The sequence below is a fragment of the Macrosteles quadrilineatus genome, unplaced genomic scaffold, assembly GCF_028750875.1.
Source record: "Macrosteles quadrilineatus isolate MER2022 unplaced genomic scaffold, UCM_ALF_1.0 Scaffold_3__2_contigs__length_128488019, whole genome shotgun sequence".
Taxonomy (NCBI): domain Eukaryota; kingdom Metazoa; phylum Arthropoda; class Insecta; order Hemiptera; family Cicadellidae; genus Macrosteles; species Macrosteles quadrilineatus.
The window spans coordinates 37,748,861-37,773,906 of NW_026542596.1; the positions used below are offsets into that span (position 1 = coordinate 37,748,861).

Here is a 25,046-nt window from a genome sequence, read left to right on the forward strand (position 1 = left end):
GCCAGTCCAGCACTTAAACTACCATTATACAAAAAATCTGCTTGTTTGCAGTAACACGCCTTAATAACGTTATTTGCAATTAATAAGCAATAGCAGCATCTAAAATAAAGTAATTTTCCAAAAATATTTGAATGTAAAATGGAACTAGCATTTTTGGTAAGTGAACATTTAAATTTTAATACAGATTTTCGAAAGCAATCTAGTAGGAAAGCAATCTTTCCAATACATCAATAGACAACTGGAAATTGAGAAAAAGTAGAAAAGTATAGAAAAAAAGGTAGAAAAGTGAGAGTACATAATCAAGAAATAATGGAGACTCCTTGAATGATAATTAGCTAAATATGAGTACGTACCCTGGTACCCACTATTTAAAAAAATATTTTACGTCAATTCGTCTACGATATTGCAACATAAATTATTAGTAGAAATAAAAAGCTTAATAAATGACAAAGTTTGGCGATTGAAATTGAAGCACAATTCCATTCCATAACGAATTCGGTCGAAACTGGACCTTCGCAGCACTCAGCAGTGAATCTACTTACTTTCGGGCTAGTCCTAGTCCAACATGGAAATATAAATTAAGTCCACTTATTTATCCTGCAAGTTTTGTGTAGATTATCTATCTAATTATACCACAAATCTGTTCCATTGCAAACTCTTTTCTGAAGACTCCAGAAACTATGTTCCAGCTATACACGCAGTACTCTTTAGTTTAGAAGTTGCGTTTTATAATGAGAAGGCTCGTACAGTCGGTACTGATCAAACTACAGTACAGTATTTGATTTGCGGTTTTGATTTAAAATAAAGATTAATTGCAATTACAATAGACCTCCACTACCAAAATCCCTTTGTAGATGTTTATTTCTAGTGCTCTTTTAATCAAACAAATTGGGAATATCTTTTAAATTTTGAAAGTAACTAAGTTCTGTATAGTAATTCTTTTATTCTTTTATTGAGCGGAGCAAGCGAAGCTCTTATACGTCGACTCTTATGCATTTCGTAATACGCAAACTCCTCCTAGACGGCTGAATCAATCGTTTTCAAATTTTGCATGGTGATAAAGACCATATCGGTGAGTGCCAACATCTATATGGCGTTAAAAAAGTCTCTCAGGAATCCGCCCCACTGGGTCTCAAAGTTTCAATGTTATTCTTATGGAAGCAGTATTTTACACATACACGAAGACATATGATCAGCTGTTGACTTTTGAATGCAGTAGATAAAGAAATAGCTGATAGCATTATTCCACAGATATTAGAACAGAAACACTGTATGGATCATAAATATAATCAAATGATGACACTAGCTTGAGGTTCGTGACGTATGAAGTGGTGAAGGAAGTAGTAAAGGCGAGCAGTCTGGAGTGTGGAAACTGTTTATGACGATTAGATTAAGGTATCTGCATTCCTAAAATTCTATGGGAAGGGAGGAAAACAGGTCCGCGACGTAGGAAGTGGTGAAGGAAGTAGTCAAGGCGAGCTGTCTAGAGTGTGGGAACTGTTTATGACGATTAGATTAAGGTATCTGCAATCCTATGATGCTATGGGAAGGGAGGGAAACAGGTCCATGACGTAGGAAGTGGTGAAGGAAGTAGTCAAGGCGAGCTGTCCGGAGTGTGGGAACTGTTTATGACGATTAGATTAAGGTATCTGCAATCCTAAAATGCTATGGGAAGGGAGGAAAACAGGTCCGCGACGTAGGAAGTGGTGAAGGAAGTAGTCAAGGCGAGCTGTCCGGAGTGTGGGAACTGTTTATGACGATTAGATTAAGGTATCTGCAATCCTCTAATGCTATGGGAAGGGAGGAAAACAGGTCCGCGACGTAGGAAGTGGTGAAGGAAGTAGTCAAGGCGAGCTGTCCGGAGTATGGGAACTGTTTATGACGATTAGATTAAGGTATCTGCAATCCTAAAATGCTATGGGAAGGGAGGAAAACAGGTCCGCGACGTAGGAAGTGGTGAAGGAAGTAGTCAAGGCGAGCTGTCCGGAGTATGGGAACTGTTTATGACGATTAGATTAAGGTATCTGCAATCCTAAAATGCTATGGGAAGGGAGGAAAACAGGTCTGCGACGTAGGAAGTGGTGAAGGAAGTAGTCAAGGCGAGCTGTCCGGAGTATGGGAACTGTTTATGACGATTAGATTAAGGTATCTGCAATCCTAAAATGCTATGGGAAGGGAGGAAAACAGGTCTGCGACGTAGGAAGTGGTGAAGGAAGTAGTCAAGGCGAGCTGTCCGGAGTATGGGAACTGTTTATGACGATTAGATTAAGGTATCTGCAATCCTAAAATGCTATTGGAGAGCAATTTAAGGTCAAATAAGCAATAAGTTCTATATCAAAAATCGTTCTTAAAATATAACTATTTTAACATATTTTTATATACAGCATCTTTTAATTTTATACACAAAAAATAAAAATGTTTGAAACCTAATCTCTTGCATTCACTATTTAAACAAACTCTGACCAAATGTTTCAATTGCTTTGTAGTACCAGTGACGGCATATTTGGTATGGTAGCATGGTAGGCTACCATAATATATTTAGATTAGAAGTATTGTTATATTTTTGTTCATTAAGTATTTAAATTATCGATTATTGCCGTCGCTTTGTATGATTTTTCAATATTACTTCAATATAGGTGTAATTATTTTATTTTGGTTTAAAACTCTTTTTCTAATAATATAAATCAAACTTATTTGAATTTTAAAATCTTTTGTTTTTTGCCACGATTTAGCCAACTCATTAGAGACATATATAGCGTGGTTTTGAATTGTTGAAGTAGTAAACATTGCTCATTCATGTGTATATAGTTTTAATGTATATTAACTTATATAAATAACATTTTCTGTTTTCAATTAGCCTTCGTATCAATTACTCAATCAAAAATTATAAATTTGATTATTTCTTGGATATAATAATTATTTTAACGCTGCGGAGCAGCATGGGTACTCTAGTTTAAGCTTTAAATATTTGTTTGACAAATCAAGCGAATTTCCTTTACAGTATTAATGTAAAGTTTAAACATAAAGATATCTGTAAAATATTTATAAAATTTACTGTCCATGTACTGTTAGTTACTGTATGTTTGTATTCCTATCCAAAATGTGCAAATAAGCAATTTAATTATTTAAAATATTGCGCTTAACGTCAAACAGAAACATATGATAACACTGCAATCCAAGACATGGCCAAACAAAGGCCACTTAGCTGCTTCTAGTGTTAAATACCCAACTGCACACCTTTGAGTTTTCTGTATTATACAATGTAAATAATTCGCCTATCGGGTTTGATGATGATTGGAGTGTCGAATCGAACTCGATCACCATTTGCCTTCTTTTATAAAAGTTATTAAAGTTCCCCTGGTGTAATAGTTTATCTATATAAAAAATATTTTGGGGGGTCACGACGCCGTTGACCCCCCACCATGGGACCGCCCTCGTGTCTCAGTGTTTTGTTATACAGTAGTGCTTCTGCTTGTTTTCGCCGGAATTGGTTTGGTTTAGGTAGCTGTCAAAGTGCCACCACGTCAAACCGCCACCTCTTGTGTCTTGCATCAGACCTAAAGACCCGGAGTCATTGTTCGTTCTGAAACATGTGTTCGTCATAACCATAAGGCCCATGACTGTCCTCTGTACCGGTTAAGACTTTGTGTTTGTTATATTTGTTAAAATGTAGGCCTATCCTCCACCATCGTGTAGTATATTTGTTCTCATACTTTAGTCTTCAGTAACATAGATTAAAAGAGTAAAAAACGCCAGATGAGGTCCCGGATGGGAGGTTTTATTCAGCTGCTGTCCTCGGAGAGGGTCACCTGGGTCATACTCCACCTTCTACCTCCTTGGGCTACCAAATGCCCTGCTTCTCCGGGCCCCTCCGCCATCTACCTCTTCCAGTATGGACCACCGCCGCCCACCACTAGTTTTAAATGACCTACCTACCGCAAGTTACCATTTTAAATTTTAAATTTATTTATTAATTTAAATTTATTTGACAAAAGTTGAGGTTGTCACATGCTTGTCATGTTTGATTGTGACAACCTTGTCAGAGGCGAGATTTCCACAATCATGAATTATTTATTGTTGTGAAAAGCTTGACATATTTACAATTGTGACAAGCTTGTTAAGGAAAGTTTAATAAAACTTTTCATGGCAACTCTTTAACAACCAAATTAATTTTATCCTGTAGACATAGTAGTAGGACTGTTTTAAATTTAAAAGGGGCAATGGTAGATTGGATAAATGGTGCAACTTTCTAGTCATGATTCTTAAATTTATTTATTTGTTAAAATTTAATTATTTGTTATTTTTTTAATTGATTCTTTGTTAATTTGTTCTCTTTGTAAGCACAGAAGGGTAAACCTTTAAATTTAAATATTTTAGAAATGCTTTGGGATAGATGCACCTTGTTGAATTTTTGATAGTATAGGCATTTGTTTTGTCTTTGCAGTTTACCCACGGCCTTTCACATTTTAGTTAGGGATGTGGGGCACTATCACTATGGGGGGCATGCTTCGTCTAGGGGACGGTGCGAGGAGGGGCCGGCTCACTACATTCAATGCTCAAACGTAAGTAGCACCATTGACTATGGATTGTTAGTTAATGGTTAATGGTTAATAAGTTGTATTGATGGTCAAAGATAGCACCAGCCACGCGTCAAATAAGCTTGACAATTATTATAACACCGAATAACTAGAATTTAATTGGTTTTATACCATAAAAAATGACTTGATAGTTGATACTTAACATATTTATCATCTTAATTCAAACAATAAATGCCGTTCCAATGGTTGACTTACAAAACAACACTTTCAATGATTGTTACTGCCTACTGGCCCAAAATTTATTATTATTCTAATATTGCTGAAATGGGTCTGTATAACATTAAAAAAATAGATGCATAATGAATTGCTTTAGGTTTTTGAATTGTATAAAAGTCTAATTAAATTGTACCAATGACATTTGATATTAATTCACTGTTCATTGAAAATTTATAATATTTTATAGGATATAATCAATGCCAGAGGTTTTTCGATCCATGATGTTGTATTATTATTCTCACTTCACTCAATTCATTGTATAAACTTATCGTATCAGTATCAGTCAGATCTCAGATCAGATTTTTTTAATTCGATATATTTGATTTTCATAGGTTCAGTTCATAGGTTATGTTTTTGTTGCCATCTTAAGAAAGAAAGAAAAGAAAAACCTAGTTAGAGACTTGATTAGACTTAATTATCAAAAAATAATTTATTCAAGGTTGATACCCAGAAATAAGAAATGTCTAGCAACTAATAAGTACGCTTTTTAACTTTTAGTAATTAGAATAAGAACTAAGTGAAGGCTAATCCAATTTCAGTTGTGATCGGAATATTGGTATGTACGTTAGGCCTTATTTTTATTATTTTTAAGAAAGTTAAATAAGTTAAAAAGGGGGGTTGGTTGAAGTTAAGCTAGACTATTGTTTGCTAGATAGTCTTAAACTTCCAACTAGTCTTAATTTTCTTTTTGTTGTTATTTCAGTTATAATTTGGTAGTTCATTTGATAAGTAGGCTACGGTACCGGTAGCTTAGTTGAATAAAGTTTTATTTCTTATCACTGATTTAGGTATGTTTGTATGCTTCAACTTAAATTTTCTCCCAATTACGTTCACAATGGAATTAATTGATTCTGAACGAATCGTTCCAATACTATAGCCTAGAGTTTTGGACAAGAATGTCTAGAAGTTTTGGTCATGAGAGTCTAGGAAATGTTGAGGAGAAGAAGATTCTTGTAACCACTAAACTATGTTGGTCATATTGCTGTTGTGTGTGGCCCTTCAGAGGTACCACCAAGGACTCAGGTAGCCTACACAGCTTGCCGATGGTGAAGTTAACTTTTTGACGGTCCACCGACATTGTGCACAATTTCCACTGTCACATCCATTTTAGTTTAAGCATCGTCTTGAATGATCAGAGTGAAGAGAGATTCACATGATCTGGTAATAAATTACCTTGACAATGTTGTTTTTCATCAGAGTGCTGTTTGCAGCATAAGATGTTGAAGCTGCTAGGTGAACGAATAACTTAGTGATATTCTTCTTGTACCGCAGCCGGAACGTTTACTCTTAGGTTTGTTCTTTTCAAAAGTTTGGGGCAATCGATTTAATCAGCCTAAGTTAACTGTTGTAAGATATTAAAGTAGGATCAACGTATCAGTAATATTCATCTACACATATGTTTCTTCAAACAAAACTATAGGCCTATTTATTAGAGACTAGCTGGCCCGACAGACGTCATCCTTTCCTAATGTGGTTTTATGTCAAATGCATGTTCATTTTCAAGATGAGCTCGTTCGCATGGCTCAATCACGTCTTGGTTGACGTTCGTTCGCTACGCTCACTCACCTTTAGGTTGGAGCTCGTTTGCTGCGCTCACTTGCCTTCAGGTTAGCTCGTTCCCTACGCTAACTCGCCTCCAGGTTGAAGTTCATTCGCTACGCTCACTCACCTTTTGGTTGCAAGTTAGCTGTTGTCATAAATAAAAAAAAATAATAGTGCTGCGCCCTGTTGGTTAACCTATTAACTTTTTAATGCTATTGAACATCACGGAATCAAATTGTTTAGTTGAACCAGCTGTTAAGATTCTTTAATTCCATTTAAATATGAGTACTCATAAGGTTAACATGGGAAACTCCAGAGCCACTGGGGCGGAGCCCTTTTGACGGATCTGCACCAAACTTCACACAAACCATCCTTGAATTTAATGCTTAATAATGCCTGAAAGTTTCATTACAATCTGTTGAGCGGTTTCGGAGTCCATAAAGGACAAACAAACAAACAAACATACGGTATACATATACCTAATAGATTGAATGAATTTCAAAAACTTTCTCAGATTTTTAGAATCTCATCATGATAAAAAAGTAGTTTTAATCAAAGAGTTGGATTTGGCCCTGCCATTATCTCATCAGAATTATGCCCAGTAGATTTCAATATAGAGTTTCACAATAGGAAATGGAATGCTTGGTGACAGGATGTTTTATCCAACGGTAACTAAACAGATTATGTCTATGACTGTAACCAATGAATATATAAAAATGCTGTAACTCTGTAACTATGACAATGACTGTAACTGTGACATTGACTACTAATAATGACCGGTACCTACTAAATGCAGTAAATTATTAATTATATAATTATGCTGTAATATCTGTTTTTAATCATATTAAGTTATATTTTTCCAGACCCAATACAAACACAGAAACTTCAAAAATTTAGCAGTCAGTCTCCTCCAGTGGAAAACACAAGATGCCGAGGTGTCTAGAAGATTTAAAAGATGTAAGTTGTAAGTAAGATTAAAATGACTTGCAGTTTTGCTCTATTTTAATTGGAAAAGATCAAAGACCTAAAAGTAAGCTGTAATTTGTAAAATAAATGGTATCAGCTATCTGACACATACTTTCTCCCATAAGCTTGTCCACAACTTTTATCATGGGTAAGCGGTGGGAGTAACTACAGTATGATATTTTATATGGAAAATCACAAAAGTTCAAATAACTGTTAAACCGTAATTGTTACAGCAATGTGGGTTGCACTATTTTCTTTAGAATTATAAGGACCCACATTTAATTTGAATTAAAACCAGCTTTTTTCCTAACATCAGATTTTTTGTTATTTTATGGGTTCTTTTTATGGGAAAATAACATAAGTTACTGTTATGAACATATGAATCAGTTGTTACCATAGCAACCAAAATTTTAATCATCAAATGCTGTTTACTTTCCTATTCTGATCTTTAATATAACACAGTTACTTCTATTTCAGCATTTTGTCTTTTTATATTCTAATATTCCACTCGAAAGTCATCTCAGTTACAATAACTTTTGAGCCATAATTTTTTACGGAAATAGGATTTGTACCATTTTGTTCAGGACTAATATAGCCTACCGGTACTAAATTTTATGAAATTGTTCGGGCCATTTTTTAGAAAATCTAATTTTTCCGTTATTTTATGGGTTTTTAACCCTCCGAGCGTCACTCATTTCATTGAGCGCAAACTTATTTTTTTTTCAATTTTTCAAAAATAATTTTTTTTTTACCTAAACAATTTTTTTGAAACAAATATTCCTTATGTTTTATGTATGATATTGAAGCCCATGATTTTCCAAACAAAATGGTATATAGAACAGTAGAATTAACATTGTTTTAAGCTTCTCAGATCCGTTTTAATAAAACCTTGCAAATGCGCCAAAAATAGGTGGACATTAAGGCCTAAACTATGGACACTCGGAGGGTTAAGGGAAAATTACCATTAAAAATCAAAATTTTGAAAAAAAATTCCTGGAGATATTCTACAAATGTTTCCCACTTATATCCGCATTAGGTTGTCCATGTTGATCTTCGTCAATGTTAATGTAGTCTGCACGGTACCACCCATTGTCGCCAGTACGTTTACAAATTTCAGTAGTTTTTTTAATAGCGAAAACATTTGTTTACATTACTTAAGAATTACCTGATTTCCTGCATAACCTCTCTGTCACAATTTTATTTGCTTCAATTGGCATTACTTTTGTTAGTTACTGTTATTACGTTAATTCTATTTACCTGAAAAAATGCAGAGTTGAAAGGCCTGATGTTGTTCAAATGTTTTTCCCCCCTTGAATGTGAATAATAGTTGAATCATTCAATGAAAGTTTTAGTAAAGGTTTCTTGGATATAGTCATATTCTCTAAAATCACTTGACTTTTGATGGAAACACATAATTTAATGTCCTTGCCGTATCAGTTGTATTTAGCCTTATAGGGTTTTCCTCTGCAATAATAACAAAGTTAAGTCAATGTTTCCTACAAAAATAGTAGCACTTCGGCTAAAATCCTTGTTTGTTGTTTGTAGGAATCTTCATATTGTATGTGTTCTTCATTATATAGGCTAATAACGATCCTATGTTTTCATAGTTAACAAATCGGTTCTTTCAACGATTGCTCAAGAAAATCCAGTACGGTACTATGTCAATTCATTTTTCTTATTTGGTGAAGTAGCCTATATCAAATTGTCCAGGCTTTCTCGATTTTTTACGTTGTAATATGTAGGCTACAAGAACCCAAATTCAAATACTAAATATTTCATTTCAACCAAATCAGTAAATGTTTATACATGCGTTTCCTTGAATTGCAAAATAAATATTAATAGCAATTAAATCCAGGTGAGCATAATGAAAACAAATATGTTCTTCACATGGGAACTTCAAAAGCCACTGGGGCAGAGCCCGAAGGACTTTAAAATAATAAGGCCAGTTTGCAAATCTACGTGACACACTCTTTCCATTGAGACGTAAATGGTCAAAATCGGTTAAGAAATGGCGGAGGAGTTCAAACGACAAATTTCGTGTTGGCGTAATTTTTATATAAAATATATAGATTAGTTGAAATGGCTGTTTTGTGCACATCTCCAGACTATTACCATTAATAAATTAATTCACTTTTTAAGGCTCCATCGTGGTTATCCCTGCCTCATGTTCACATGAAAAATCCATTTAATGTTTTGGAGAAAATCAATTCTATTGCTTCTGGAGGTCCAGAAAAATTGCAACTTATCATTGACTTTGATCGAACATTAACAAAGAGCCAGGAAAATGGAATACTGACAAAATCCACTTTCTGTAAGTAAAAGTTTTTTATTTATTAGGCAACATTGTTCAGTTGTTCAGTTGTTAATTGTTCAGTTGTTAAACTGTTGAATTGCTATTGTAATTTAACTTGTTAAATCGTTATTATTGTGTATTGCAAAATAACTCGGTCTGTATACCACTTACTACGGACAATCGCAGAATGATTGATTTTAAAATTGAATATGTTCAAAAATCATCTTTATCAATGTTTTCAAAAAAACTGCCATAAAACAAATTGAGTGCTATGTGTCTTACTACATATTGTATTTTGCTTCATGGTTGGTACAGAATTTTAAAAGTTGAACTTTTTTGGTCAAAGTAAACTAGTAGTTGAATTGTGGTGTGCAGGAATAAAATAATGAAAAACATGTTTTTTTTAAAATTAATGATTGCTTAAAAAAGTTAGATTTATATTACTGTACTTCTTCCTCAATTTGTAGGCTCAATAGGCTATTCTTTTAAATGATTATCAAAGATTATTCATTTCATTTTTGCCTAGGACTGCTAACCCTTCTGCAATTTTAAGCAACTTCAACACTTAAAACCTGAGTCTGTATGCTAAATTCCAATTACCAATTTGTTTAGTGCTGGAAATCGCATGTAAAATGAAAATATTGTTGACACCATTTATTACGTATATCTAACATGAAAAATAAATGGAAAATATTACAAATTAATGTTCTTATTTTCTGTCATAGGTCTTCTTGAAAACTATCCCAGCGTTAATGAAGAAATAAGGCTTAAACTGAAACGTAATTTAGATAAATACCTTCCAATTGAAATCGATCCAAAGCTAACAGTAGAGGAGAAAATTCCCTTCATGGTGGAATGGTGGGAAATGGGAATTGAGTACATGAAGGGTGTTGAATGGAACATTGATGATGTAGATAAATACCTCAGACAAAATAGGCAGCCTTTCAGGTTTGTATGAACAAAAAATATATTTCTACTCTTAAAAAAGTTCTAGCCAGATGGAAATTTGACTGAAGTCAAATTTGTTACATATGAGGGTAAGGAAATTGCAATTACTGTAGTTTTATCCAGACTCATGGTGAAAAAGATAGTACTAGTAAGATATAAGTCATTTCATCTTTAAAAGTGCCGCAAGTTGTAATGAAGTTACGCCTACTTGTGGCAACTCTCTCAAAATTTCATGTTGATAATAAAATGAAGGCATTTTTTTTTGTAGTGATAATAAGTATGTTCAGGTTGCTGTTTTAATGTCAAACCATGTTGGGCTTACTTCTATGCAGGGTTCAATTTGAGGCTCGGTGTTTTTATGTACAACTAGTGTCCCTGTTGCTCGAATTGAGCAATTGCTAAGTATTACAGCTGCGTTATTTTAAATCAAATAACAGTTATTATGTCTGATGACTTTATTAGATTCGACTCAAAGATTATGGAAATACTCTAGGTGTACATAACAGATCGATATAATCAACATTTCTTGTAAATATCTTATCATTTTTCAAAAGCTGATCTCGTGTTTTAATGTTTTCTACAAATAGCTTTACTCATAGCTGCATTAGGTTGTCCACAATAACGATTATAAATTCTAAAAGAAAAACCGTTATTTATATTTCTTTTCCAAGGTTGTGTTCTATGACTTTCCTATGTTTCCATAGTTTGCAAACCGGCTCTTTCAATGATTACTAAGAAATGCAGCACAGTGTTAATTCAGTTTTCTTTTTAGTATATCAATCTATCCAGGCTCTCTCGCTTTTTCCATTATAATATTTAAACCCATAATGTTGTTCAAAAGTTTATTGCGGACATTTTCCATCACAATTAAAAAACAATACACATTGTTTGCAATAAACCTTTGAACAACATTAACTCACCATCACCAACAATGAACTTCAAACAAAGTAAACCCATAACTTTGTAATAAAAACTTTTTATGGAATCAAAAAATATACCAATTTGGTTGCTGAAAAGTTTTGAATTCTAAATACCATTTACATATGTATGTTACTGAACGGTCGCATGTAGACCTACATTACAAAAATACAATTTATTCTTCAAAGCAGTTAAGAGAGAAACAACCTGCCATAACCAATGGAGCTTTTGCATTATTCTGTGTCTAACTTATATTTGGTAAGATTAAAGTAATTAAAATTCATTGTGTAGCCCCAGAATTTTCATGTCTGCCTCCGTACCGCGACCGGTAAATAGTAGGTCTACTAAGTGTTAAATGTTTCGTACAATGTATCGTGTTTTGTGAATTTATTTAAATGTTTTTTGACGAGTCTACAATGGACGAAACGTTCTTGAAGGACCACTTGACAATGCCTATGTATAGGCGAAACATGTAGTGGGTTTAACAATACATCTATGAACTGTGGACGTGAAGGTATGTACCTTAAATTTTAGTAAGATTAAAGATAAGTTATTCTGTTTTGCAGGGATCATACAAAAGACTGTTTGGAGCAATTGCAAAACACCAAAGTTCCGGTGTTGGTCTTCTCAGCTGGGATTGGAGAAGTCGTGAAACTTTCTCTCAAACACGAAGGTTTCCTGACAGACAACGTTCACATTGTGTCCAACTTTCTCAGGGTAGAGGACGGAAAAATTGCTGGGTGCCAAGGCGATATCATTCACGTCTTCAACAAAAATGAACAACTCATTCAGAACACAACTTACTATTCAGTATGTGGATTGCTTTAGCTAGTTTATTAGTTCCACAGAGAAGTTTGGTACAGAAACTTGCTTTTGGGAAGACCGTGCGCTTTCAGCTTTAGAATATTGTGCTGGAAATATACTTGTGATATTCTAGGAAGAGCCTGAGTGGCAAGCACTGTTCAGAAATTCCTATCGCACAGGTCACAACAATATAAACAAAAAACAATTTTATACTAAGCTATTAATATTTTACTAAAAAACACACTTTATTATCCTCCCTGTAGCAGCAAACCTAGGTACTCATTAAACCTAATGTTATTTGAATAGATTTAGTTTAAAATCAATTCAGGGAAATGGGAATTCTCTTAGTCTGCAGGTTTTCTGCAGCCTGGGGTATTATCATATTTTGTGTCTTTACTGGTCGATTGAAAAAGTACTCCTCAAAGTCTGATATACTGTTCTCTTGTCATCATTTGTATATATCTGTTTGTATATCTAATTTCTTATGCTACTGCAAGGCCACACTAAAAAAACAGGCCGTAATGCTCGTCAAGCATGACGTCACGATAGAAGACGGCAATGACGTAATGTTTGCCGTTTGTGATCAGCTGCTTGTTTTAATCTTTCCTTGGAAAATAAATAAATAAATACCCTCTGTCACAAAAATATCAAACATTACGTCATTACTGTCTTCTATCGTGACGTCATGCTTGACGAGCATTACGGCCTGTTTTTTAGTGTGGCCTTGGCTACTGTCAACTATATCCTCTTCTTGATGGGTATTTTTTAGTAAATTCTTCTTTGGAAATATTGTCTGTCAATGTAGACTACTTAAGCAGGTCCTACAACTTAAATTACAATTTAAGTGTGTGTTTGCAGGAGTTGTCTGGGCGCAGTAATGTCATTCTACTCGGAGATTCAGTGGGAGATGCAAAAATGGCTGACGGTGTACCTCATGACACTGTGCTCAAGATTGGGTTTCTCAACAATCATGTAATGAACCTTTCACATAACATAACCTAATAATTAGTAGATTATATTACCTCTAGTAATGTGACAGTTGTACTATACTCTGTTAAGTAACAAGTCCAACAAGGTATCAAGATGACTCAAAGTTTGTTCCTTATTCCTTTAGTAATGGACTCTGTCGTTTGTTTAGGAATTTGTTGTTAGCTTCCCGGTGCATTCCTATGTCAATTTTTTGTGTCGATTGAATATTTGGGCATAGATTTCTGAATCATCACTCCAAGTCCACATCGCTGAGTGATGTCGATGAGTACTAAGGACTCAAGTGATAATAGTTCTCCAAGCTGCCATTACGAGTCCAAGCATTCAAGTAATAACTCAAGTCGAAAAACAATGAAGTAAATTTTTGTACTTATACTTAACTTGTCACATCACTGATTTACTAAAAATACAAAGCAGACTGGTAATTAGTATGCAGTATAGTTAAACATAGATTATTTCTACCTGATTTGCTTTGTGGGCGGTCTGTGGCACAACATGGTCTGTGGTATTTTTATACGTTAAAGGTAGTTTTTGACAGAATCTGAATTTTCAATACGTAATGTAACACCTGCTTTTAGCGCATTTCCCTATAGGGAAGTAGCTATTACCGTAGGTGGCATAAACTAACTGGTAAGAACTAGGCCCAGGACTGATTTACTTTTTCATTTTGATGTCCCCAAAGGCCAAAAACACCATTCGTTCAAATTTTTATATATGTATATATATATATATTTATATATTTATAATATTAGTAGGTTATACAGGGTGTCTCACGAGAGGTGTCTCAAATTGATTACGGAAAAACGGCTTAACGTACAAGGTTGAAATAAAATTATTTCCTTCTAAATCGACCCCAAGGAATAACGTAAAAATATTTTTTAACTTTTTCCCAATACAGGGTGTGCCAAAAACTGAGGGTCACTAGTTCGAATCTCGGAATTTTCAAATGTAAACATATGTCATGTTATACATCATTTTAAAGGTATTTGATAGACAAACATTTTGGTGAAAACAGAAATAAGTTATCTTTTTTCGTTTCAAAATGGCAGCAGTTTTTTTGGAAAAATTCTATATTTTTTTAATACTCTGTGTTTCCTACACCAATGCATTTATCCCTTCTCCGGTTTAATTTTCTTACTCGTTATGAAATTAGCTTTACTTTGATATGCAACAAGTAACGGTTTTTTGAAATTATAAAAATTCCAAAAAAAATAATTTTTGAAAATTTGCAAATGCTCATTTTTCAAAAATTTCAAATAGCAACATATGTCAAGTGGCACATCATTTAATAGGTTTTTTAATTCCTAACAACTTTGTAATTTACACTTACTTCGTATCTCTTTTAGTTTTTGCGTAAATAACAAAAAACCTAATTTTCCTATATCAAATGCATGTTATTTGGGTTTAACAATATAATTTGATGAAGTGTTAAACCACGTCAAACCCAAATTACATGCATTTGATATAGGAAAATTAGGTTTTTTGTTATTTACACAAAAACTAAAAGAGATACGAAGTAAGTGTAAATTACAAAGTTGTTAGGAATTAAAAAACCTATTAAATGATGTGCCACTTGACATATGTTGCTATTTGAAATTTTTGAAAAATGAGCATTTGCAAATTTTCAAAAATTATTTTTTTTGGAATTTTTATAATTTCAAAAAACCGTTACTTGTTGCATATCAAAGTAAAGCTAATTTCATAACGAGTAAGAAAATTCAACCGGAGAAGGGATAAATGCATTGGTGTAGGAAACACAGAGTATTAACCCTTCCCGGGCCCGGGCTAAATAAAATGGCGGGCTGGAGCTTAATTATTTTTCACCAAAATTCAAAAACTAAAGTTGTTATTTTTTGTTTTTTATTTGCTTAAAATCATTCATAGAGTATAAACAACATTACTTTTCTCCTGAAATATTTTTTTTAGACAAGTTATAAACAAAAGAAAATTTGATCTGACGGATATATCCGTCATTGGCCCGCAAGAAACGTAAGGTGGACGGATATTTCTGTCCGACGCCCGTAACGATAATATATGAACACTGCTGACCTTGGCTATTTTGTGGGCGTCGGACGGTTATATCCGTCTACCTTAGTTTTTCACTTGTTTTATTAGTCATCTATAAAATTTAGAGTTTATTGTCCTAAAAACAGCAATTTTATAAAAAAGGCAAAAAAAGACAACATTTTAATATACAAAAGTTGTTTATTACAGCTAAATTTCACAATAAAAATTATAAATTAACGTTGAAATCAAGGTTATTTGGTTTGGAATGTATATAAAAAAACTCTGTTTACAAATGTAGGCCTACTTTATAAAAAACGTGTATTCAAAAAAGTTGGAGATTGAGAAAAGCAGTAAAAAATACTTACAACATTTATGCTTACTAGGCCATAAAAGATTACAGATAAAAGTAATTATGTATAAGTTACATTTCAAAAAGGGCGATGAGATACACAATGAAAAAAGGCCCTAGTACTCAGCTTCAGTGTGGTACACTGCAAAACAATCATCGGGGTGGAGAAACGGCTTTTCTGCGCAGGTTTTGCAAAAATAGACAGTTTCTTTTCGCAGCTTCTTCTTCAGGCACACGCAGCACTTTCTGGAGCCCTTTTCCAACTTTCCCATGAGGTGTAGTTTGCCATCCAACCGCTGACAATTATTTTCCCTTGGACGGCCAGGTCTGCGGCGTTCCAGTCGGAAACGTGACTGCATGTGCTCCCTGACCAGATCCTCGATCACACTCATCCTGAAGCTCTTGTGGCTCATAGGCGTTTTACCGTGCCCTTCTTGCATTGTTTTGTACAGTATGTAGGAATCCACAACTGCTACATCCAACAGCCAGAAAAACATTTTCCTGTACCATTTCTTACTTCTGCGAAGGAACTGGTAGTTAGATATGAAGTGGTCACTCCGGTCGACCCCACCCATATGCTTAGTATAGTCTGCTACAGCAATTGGTTTGCTTACACCATCGACTCCTGGTATTTTGGAGGGAACATCAACCATATGGTGTTTGTCTACTTTGTGTTTTGTGGTGAGGACAGTCACCACTCTCTTGTCCTTCCAATAAACCACAGCTATGTCCCCATTTCTACGACCCTCCACCTCTCCTCTTTCCAGTGCCCTGCTTAGGACAGGCATTTGTGACCTGTTTGGCAAAACCGTACCAGTTACGTACATTTTCATTTTCAGGAGCTCTTGGGCCAATTGTGGGCTGTTGTAATATCGGTCCACGTAGACATGGGTTCCTGAAGGTGGATTAGAGGGCTCTTTGATGAGTGTTTGGCATAGTTGTGATACTGTTTTGGTAGTCTTTAACAAATCATCAGTGCTTGGATCGTCTTCATTCTTCCCATAGTACGGATCAAAATTATAAATGTAGCCGTTCAGGGAATCAGACAGGACAAATATCTTCATGCCAAACTTTGTTGGTTTCATCGGATTGTATACCTTAAAGACGATCTTTCCCTTGAAAGAAACCGTACTTTCGTCAACAGACACCCACGAGCTCGGAGTGTAAAATGTCTTGCACATTTCTTTGATGTGATCAACAATTTGCCTTATCTTCAGATCACGGTCAGGTCCTACTTCGTGGCTAAAATGCAGGGACCAGAACAAAATCAAAAACCGGTCTCGGCTGAACACATCGCTAAAAAAAGGCATTCTATTTACCCATTTGGTAGAAAAATAGTCTTTTAGGTCGGGTAAAGGGTGCATACCCATGTTCATAACAACTCCAATGAGAGCTTTTAGCTCCTCTACAGATAACGGTTCCCATTTTTGAAATCTGCTTTTCGGACTGAGGATTTCATCATCCTGTTTAGAGCTGCCATACAAATTACTCTCTGTGCAGATTAGGTTTAGTATATTATCATTAAAAAAAAGGGAAAAATACTGTACAGGCTTTGTATCTTCGTCAAAAGTAGATGGAATATTTACACCAGCGCCGTCATTTATAATAGGAAAGGTACTTACTGGACCTGGGTCGTGGTTCGATACTTGCAGCCACTGTCGATCACACACGATGCGTTCTTTCTGTTTTTTTGTAAGTGTTTTAGCACCATTTTCTCTTTCCCCGTCTCCCATTCCACCTCTATTTCTTCCTACACTTCCACTTCCTCTGCCACCACTTCGAACTCCTCCCCTGACGCGTAATCCAACTCCTCCACTGCCCCTGCCTCGACCCCCTCTGGTACGGACACCGCCTCTTACTCTGCAACTGCCTCGCCCATATCCTCTTCCTCTAAACGGTAAAGTTTGCCTTCCTCTGCTACTGTCCTGTTCTGTACTTAGATCATTAGACACATTTTCTTCCTGTTCACTTTCGTCATCACAAAACAAAACATGTTCATCACATTTGTCAGAACTATCTTGTTTACTTCCAAAATTCTCACTTTCATTGTTTTCATTAGGAACAATATCGTTTTGATCACCGAAATCTACGGCCATCAATTCATCATAAACGTTATCACTTTGAAGTACATCCAAACCACTAAGTTCTGCTTCCATAACCTCATGTTCCCCAATACTTTCACTAAGTGAAGACCGTTCGTCAGGTTCTTCATCATCACAATCCATGCCGATACCGTCACTTCCACTGTCAAACACAAAGTCTCCCTCAGATACACTTTTATTCAACATCTCAATCACATCAACTTCAAAATTCGGATCATTTGGATTAGTCATTTTAGCTAAATAAAATAAATAAAGCACATAACAAATTGTTAGCAAACACTAACCAAATGAGAGCGTCCCACACTGACAGTTTCGAGCTATTTACACACAACTAACGCACTCTATGGCGCGAAATAGAAGCTGAAACAGTCGCAGAAAACATTACTGCCAACCACAAAAACTAAATAACACTTTTATAATGCATTAAGATGTTTATTTTCACGTTATAACCAATGTATATCAATTTGTTTTTCTGACGGATATATCCGTCTTTATCCCGTAAAGAAAATTTATCGCGACGGATATAACCGTTTCCCGCCCGCAACGTAAATGGAGTTTGACGGATATATCCGTCCATAGCCCGGGAAGGGTTAAAAAAATATAGAATTTTTCCAAAAAAACTGCTGCCATTTTGAAACGAAAAAAGATAACTTATTTCTGTTTTCGCCAAAATGTTTGTCTATCAAATACCTTTAAAATGATGTATAACATGACATATGTTTACATTTGAAAATTCCGAGATTCGAACTAGTGACCCTCAGATTTTGGCACACCCTGTATTGGGAAAAAGTTAAAAATATTTTTACGTTATTCCTTGGGGTCGATTTAGGGGGAAATAATTTTATTTCATCCTTGTACGTTAAGCCGTTTTTCCGTAATCAATTTGAGACACCTCTCGTGAGACACCCTGTATATAGATTTATTATGAAAACTGTAGTGATTAGGGCTACTATTTTTACATAGAGGGGGGTTTTATGGGGTAAAAATTTGTTTTTCTCATTTTTGACCCTCAACACAAAATTTCACAATTTCTCTCCAGACCTTTTTAAAGAGCTTAAAAAAACAAATAATTTAGTATTTCAAAGTGTTTTTGTACAACTATTGGTTACGGAGAAAATTCAAAAAATCTTTATTTTAAAATTCCCATGTTATTCTTATGGAGATTGTTGTAAAATGTTGTAGTTTGCTTGTTTATGGGTATATTTTTATCAAATTTGGTAAATTTATTTATTTTATACTAAGTTATTAATATTTTACTAAAAAAACCCTGTTTTTACCCTCCCTGTAGCAGCAAGGCTAGGTACTCACAAAACCTAAAATCAATTCAGGCAAATGGAAATTCCCTTAGTCTGCAGGTTTGCTGCGACGGGGGTATTTATATTTTAAATTGTATATGTCATTCCATGTCCAAATCGTATATTTCATCACTAGGGCGTAAAGTGACTCTTTTCGACCCGAGCTCAAGTTATACGATCGAGGTGAAGCGAAGGTAGGTAAATAAGTGATGGTTGAAAAGGCACTTTTTGCTCGTGTGTTGAACTATATTTTTTGTCATGCTGCAACTAAATTAGAAAATAAAAAATACTTTTCATCTAACTAAAGATAACTTCTTTGAAGCGACTTCCAAATTGTTTTCAATTTTGCTAATGCAAACAAGCAGATTACTAGTAAGTGATTACATCATCTTGTCAATTACGTTTGTTTTAGTGTACTTTATACTATTGATATGACAAACTACGCAACAATAAGCTACAACCAATTAAATCAATCTATACATAATTTTGATCTATTGCTTACGGCGTTTACAGCAGCTGACTTTTACTCCCTAGGGAGTAGAAGAGCTACCTTTGGACCATGTATTAAACACAGCTGTTTTTGCTGCAGCATGAAAAAACAAAGTTTAAGATGATTTAAATGCTATTGTATCTTCAATAAAATTTAGTGTCATACAATAGTCCAGTCAATGAATGATCCAAAAGTGGGTGTAGAGTGCGTGAGCAGGTAACTAAGCGATTCCTTCAGAAACTTGTTCAGGGGGCTTAAGGTGTTAACATACCAAAAGTCCTGACTCATAGGCTGTGAGTCAGGGGGGTGGAGGAGAGAAAGGGGGGGTAAAGGTACGCATTTTGGCTTTTTTTATTATATCTCAAAAACTATCAACTTTTTGTATACTATACTAAATTATAAAATTGAAGAAGATTAAATTTTCTACAAGAAAATTAAATAATGTGTTTATTTTGGTTAACAGATTACGAGTTATTACTTATTTAATTAATATCTTATTAAAATACTCCTTCCATAAGAAATACATGTATATTAGTATGCGAAATGGGGCGAATCCTATCCGCCCAAAGGAAATATAACCAATATTCTGGAAATGTTGACAAAATTTCCAGTAATTTGACGTTTTAATCATAAAAATTGTTCCAAAATTAAGGCAAGGGCGAGGTAAAAAAATTGTCGTGTTTCGTTGTTTTTTTATTAAGAATTATGAAAAAACCCTCAAATCATCCCGTTTTTAAAAGCTTACCCACGCTTTAATTTTTGACAAAATTTTATGATTAAAGTGTCAAATTGCTGGAAATTTTACCAAGATTTCCAGAATATCGGTTATATTTCCTTTGGGCGGATAGGATTCACCCCATTTCACATACTAATTTACATGTATTTCTTATGGAAGGAGTATTTTAATAAGATATTAATTAAATAAGTAATAACTCGTAATCTGTTTAACCAAAATAAACATATTATATAATTTTCTTGTAGGAAATTTAATCTTCTTCAATTTTATAATTTAGTATAGTATACAAAAAGTTGATAGTTTTCGAGATATAATCGAAAAACCCAAAATGTGTACCTTTAACCCCCCATTTCCCCCTTCCACCAACCTGGCTCAACACCCAGGAGTCAGGACTTTTGGTATGTTAACACCCTAAGCCTCCTGAACAAGTTTCTGTAGGAATCGCTTAGTTACCTGCTCACGCACTCTACACCTCATTCCTTGACTGGACTACAAGTATTTTAATTGTGATTATTTTCACTGTAAAATTTATTTTTTTCATTACAGATAGAAGAGGCGTTGGAACAGTATAAAGAACTGTTTGACATTGTGTTGGCCAATGATCAAACGATGGATGTTCTGCTTCATATTCTGAAACGAACTCTGTGATATTCAACTGATATTTAACCCAATAGCTTTATTTTTATTTACAGGCAAGAGATCAAACGATTTTAAATAACACGCTTATTATGTTTACTCTTAAACATTAGGCTTTGTATTATTTGTATACCAGTTGTTATTAAATTATATTTTTCTGTTTACAGATGTTATTTATAGCCTATGTCCTGATATTAAATTTGTCATCCATACTATTACAGTAGACTCCCTCTTTTTCGGACTCCTCGGGACCAATGCCGGACTGGATAACGGTTTCTCCGGTTAAACCGACGTCCCTAAAAACTCGTTAAAACGGATCGTTTACTGTGATATTCGACTTAAATTTAGGGGGGCATTGTATATAGACATCTCAAATATTTCCCACGAAAACATTCGTTTCAGTACTGCCCACTTCCTGCCGATCTAGTCCGGTTAAACCAATGTGCTGATAAAAATTGTCAGCACAGATCTGTAACTTTTTATGTTTTAAGTTAAAATAAATGGAGTAAACATTAGAGTATTATATTGTCTGTGGTTTGCAGTACGGTCTTTTCCCTACCTCCACCCGCCTCCAGCCAACACTGCCCGCGCTAGGCCAAGTGACAGCTTAGGTGTCACGAGCTGTACCCATGATAAAGGTTGTTGACAAGCTAATGGGAGAAAGCATGTGTCAGACTGCTGATACCGTTTATTTAATTAAAAAACATGTAGTTGTGTGAGCCAGATACCGAATGCGTGTCTTAAATTCTATTTCTACCTTATTTTTTGTTGCTGACAAGTTGATGGGTCATAACAGTTGCTATAGCTCATAATAAGTCATTCCATAAGTTTGACTTGGTAACCATAGACAAAAATAAACACATCGTGTATTCAACAGAAATTAGTCATTTAGATCAGTGCAATCTGTTGGTGGCTCACATCAACTACAACAAATTCAAAGAAAAAAACTGGTAACATCTTTGGGGATGGAATGTAAAGGTACAGGCTCCTCTATTTTCACCCCACGCTGTAAATAAAACATGTGATTGTAATTTCTTCAATTTGTTTTGATTTTCTGTTTATATTTCGTTGTTATTTTGTCACCAGCATGGCAACCCATAAAGCCCATGTAATTTTTTTTATTTCAAATCCAAATTTTTGAGCTTATATTTGAGCCTATTTTAACTTTTAAAGGGATTCTGCACTTCTGCAGAAAAAAATCTTTCCAACGGTATGCCTAGATTTTCCCTACGATGCACACGAGCTGAGAAAACAGGTTTTAAAGAAACATGCTTGCCTATTAATATATAGATAGATAGATAGATACTGTAGTATCATTGGCTATTGGATACATTAATAGTCAAAGCGTCAAAGGTAGGTAGTATCAAAAATATTTTAAGCATTGCGACCATTGCAACTGTCGGATACTCTTTGACCACTTGAAAACTCTCAATACCAACAAGCACAGATAGTTCAGAGGTAAGGAAAGAGGCTCACAAGACGAAGGTCACAAGATGAAGGTTTGAGACCCGTCAGGGCAGAAAAATTTTGTTCTGGTTTTCTTTTCAAAATTTGTTTTCATGAACTATGTATTTAATCAATTTATTCAACTAATAATATGCTTTTCATACTAAATCTTTATTGTTTAAATACATTTGTTTATAATATTTTAATAACATTTATAAAATATTAAAACAAAATATAAAAAAAAAATATTTTTAGGATTCATCGGGGTGGAATAGGATGCATTTTAAAAATATACTTTAAGGATTAAAAAAATATTTTTAAAACATCCTTTGCTGTCTGGGTGTTTAGTTCACAAAATATGAGTGCTGTTTTAAGAAAGCTCTCCCGCACTACTAACTGCCCCCTCACATAGATGCATGGCCATATTTGTGTACCTTTTTGGAGGAAGACAGCATCCCGGTCTGGGCCATCTCCTAGAAGTCCCCAAAAACAATCAAAATTAGTTGCACATTCAGTGCATGCTAACCCCCTATGGATTAAACATTTTATCAGGCAAATGGAAATTCGTTTAGTTTGCAGGCTTGCTGCGGTTTGGATATTTTACAATGTGTTGTAAAAGCTGTGCAAGCCTGTGTTGCAGGCTTAGGGTAAGATTGGTGTATTGACGTTTCCTTGAACATATTATGCTTTCAGGAAATAAATCATTCTCGTAATTCTAACAGTAAGCTCTACAATAATTGTCAAAGAGGGGAAAGAAGCACAACCCTACTTTGCATAACATACAGACAAACTGGTTACACTTTAAAGAGACTGTCAATAATAAACTAGATCTATCAATTTCCTTAACAACACAAGAAATCGGCGATGCAGTTGAATTTTTTAACAATGTAATTCACAATGTGCTTGGGAAGCAACCCCCATGTCATCGTGTCGACTCGACTGCAAACTAACGATGGCATTAACTATCCCGTTCAAATAAAGAAACTCATAGCGGAGAAACGTAAATTTAGAAGAGTGTGGCAGAATACACGAAATATAAATAGTAAAACCAACTTTAATAGAGTGTCCCAGAATTTAAAAAGACTTTTAAGACATGTTAAAAACGAATGGTTTCAGAAATATACAAGTAATCTTTCTTCAACAGAAGCATCAAACTACTCTTTATGGAAGGTAACAAAAAACTTCAAGAGACCATAAAATCGTCTGTTCCCCCATTATTAAAACCTGATCGTTCGTGGGCTAAAAGCTTGGACGAAAAAGCAAAATTATTTGCGTCCCACTTCTCCCAAGTATTTACACCACCAGTGCAATCAACCAGTATTCATACCAGTGCAACAAACTCTCCTGAGGTACAGGAATATCTGGATTCACCTAATCAACTGGATTTGACTATCCAAACATTCACAAAAAATGAAATAAAAATATGCATCTTCCATGAATTAGGTTTAAATAAATCTCCAGGATATGATTTAATCTCTGCAAAAATATTAAAAGAGCTCCCTGAGAAAGGTTTTAAGTTCCTTACTCTAGTATTCAAAGCCATTCTCCGCCTCGAGTACTTTCCGAATCAATGGAAGGTCTCAGAAATTATCGTTCTACCAAAACCTGGAAAACCGCCAAACCAAGTAACCTCGTACAGGCCCATCAGTCTCCTTCCCATAATGTCTAAAGGTATTCGAACAACTATTTTTAAAAAGACTAGGCCCACTGTTGGATGAACATAATGTTATAGGTACCTAATCATCAATTCGGCTTCCGTCAAAACCATTCTACCATTCAACAAGTGCACCGACTTTCAGACAGAATAAGACAGAGCCGGGAGAAAAAAGAAAATTGCTCTGCAGCGTTTCTTGATGTAAGCCAAGCCTTTGATAAAGTGTGGCATTCTGGATTTTTATTCAAAATTAAACGTTCTCTCCCTCATAACTATTTTCTATTGTTTAAATCTTATTATCTTTAAAAAACATAATAGGGAGATAAGGAATATGTACAATGATTATGATGTAGTAGCACACGTGAAAGCAAGGAGAATAAGGTGGGCAGGACACGCACTACGGAGAGAACGAGGTTCACTACTAAAAGAAGCAAGTATAGGAAAGCCAGAAGGGAAACGACCATTAGGAAGGCCCAAGAAGAGATGGTGGGATAGTGTTTCCAAGGACGTCAGAGAAGTGGGGGCAGAAGTGGAAGAGGCAGAAGATCGAGAGAGATGGAAAGCAGTTGTTGGTGCGGCCAAATCCCGCCTTGGGCATAAATGGCCATGGGAGTGAGTGAGTGAGTGAGTAAATCTTACCTGTAAAACAGACATTTTAGAATAAAACACCAAGGAATTTACACCAAGCTACACAAAATGAGTCAGGTGTACCGGTGTACTGCAGGGAAGCGTCCTGGGACCAATTCTCTATCTCTAGTGATTAGTGATGAGAAGGCTACTCGTACTATTAGTCGAGTAAATCCGTACGAGAACCCTAAAAAAATTGCTTTAAATTGTTTTATTGGTTATTTTGACTTAGAATCACGTGTATTTTCCAGGAAAAAAAGTCTAATGAAATCGGAGTCTCGGAAGTCCAAAATTCAAGATGGCGTCCAAGATTTTGGTCAAATGTGTCCGTTAGCACAATAACTCAAGCAAAAATGATCCGAATTCGATGAAATTTGGTACAAACATGAAAATCTACATTTATTTGAACGAGTTCGTGAACCAGCATGATCG

General features: G+C 34.9%; 1 protein-coding gene across 1 annotated transcript; it reads left to right on the forward strand.

The window, feature by feature from the left end:
- Positions 1 to 5,161: 5,161 nt before the first annotated feature.
- Positions 5,162 to 21,051, forward strand: LOC128989789 (7-methylguanosine phosphate-specific 5'-nucleotidase A-like). Its single transcript, XM_054411836.1, has 7 exons — positions 5,162 to 5,370; positions 7,220 to 7,313; positions 9,462 to 9,633; positions 10,341 to 10,563; positions 12,048 to 12,291; positions 13,144 to 13,257; positions 20,798 to 21,051. Exons 2-7 carry the CDS (start codon positions 7,284 to 7,286, stop codon positions 20,897 to 20,899), a joined length of 885 nt encoding a protein of 294 aa, XP_054267811.1. The 5' UTR covers positions 5,162 to 5,370; positions 7,220 to 7,283; the 3' UTR covers positions 20,900 to 21,051.
- The last annotated feature ends 3,995 nt before the right edge of the window (positions 21,052 to 25,046 follow it).

Excerpts from the sequence above, each read along its gene's own strand:
- LOC128989789 (XM_054411836.1), top strand. The coding sequence starts at position 7,284 with ATGCCGAGGTGTCTAGAAGATTTAAAAGAT. Across the intron at positions 9,634-10,340 it reads ACTGACAAAATCCACTTTCT|GTCTTCTTGAAAACTATCCC; the intron begins GTAAGTAAAAGT and ends TTTCTGTCATAG. Across the intron at positions 12,292-13,143 it reads AGAACACAACTTACTATTCA|GAGTTGTCTGGGCGCAGTAA; the intron begins GTATGTGGATTG and ends GTGTGTTTGCAG.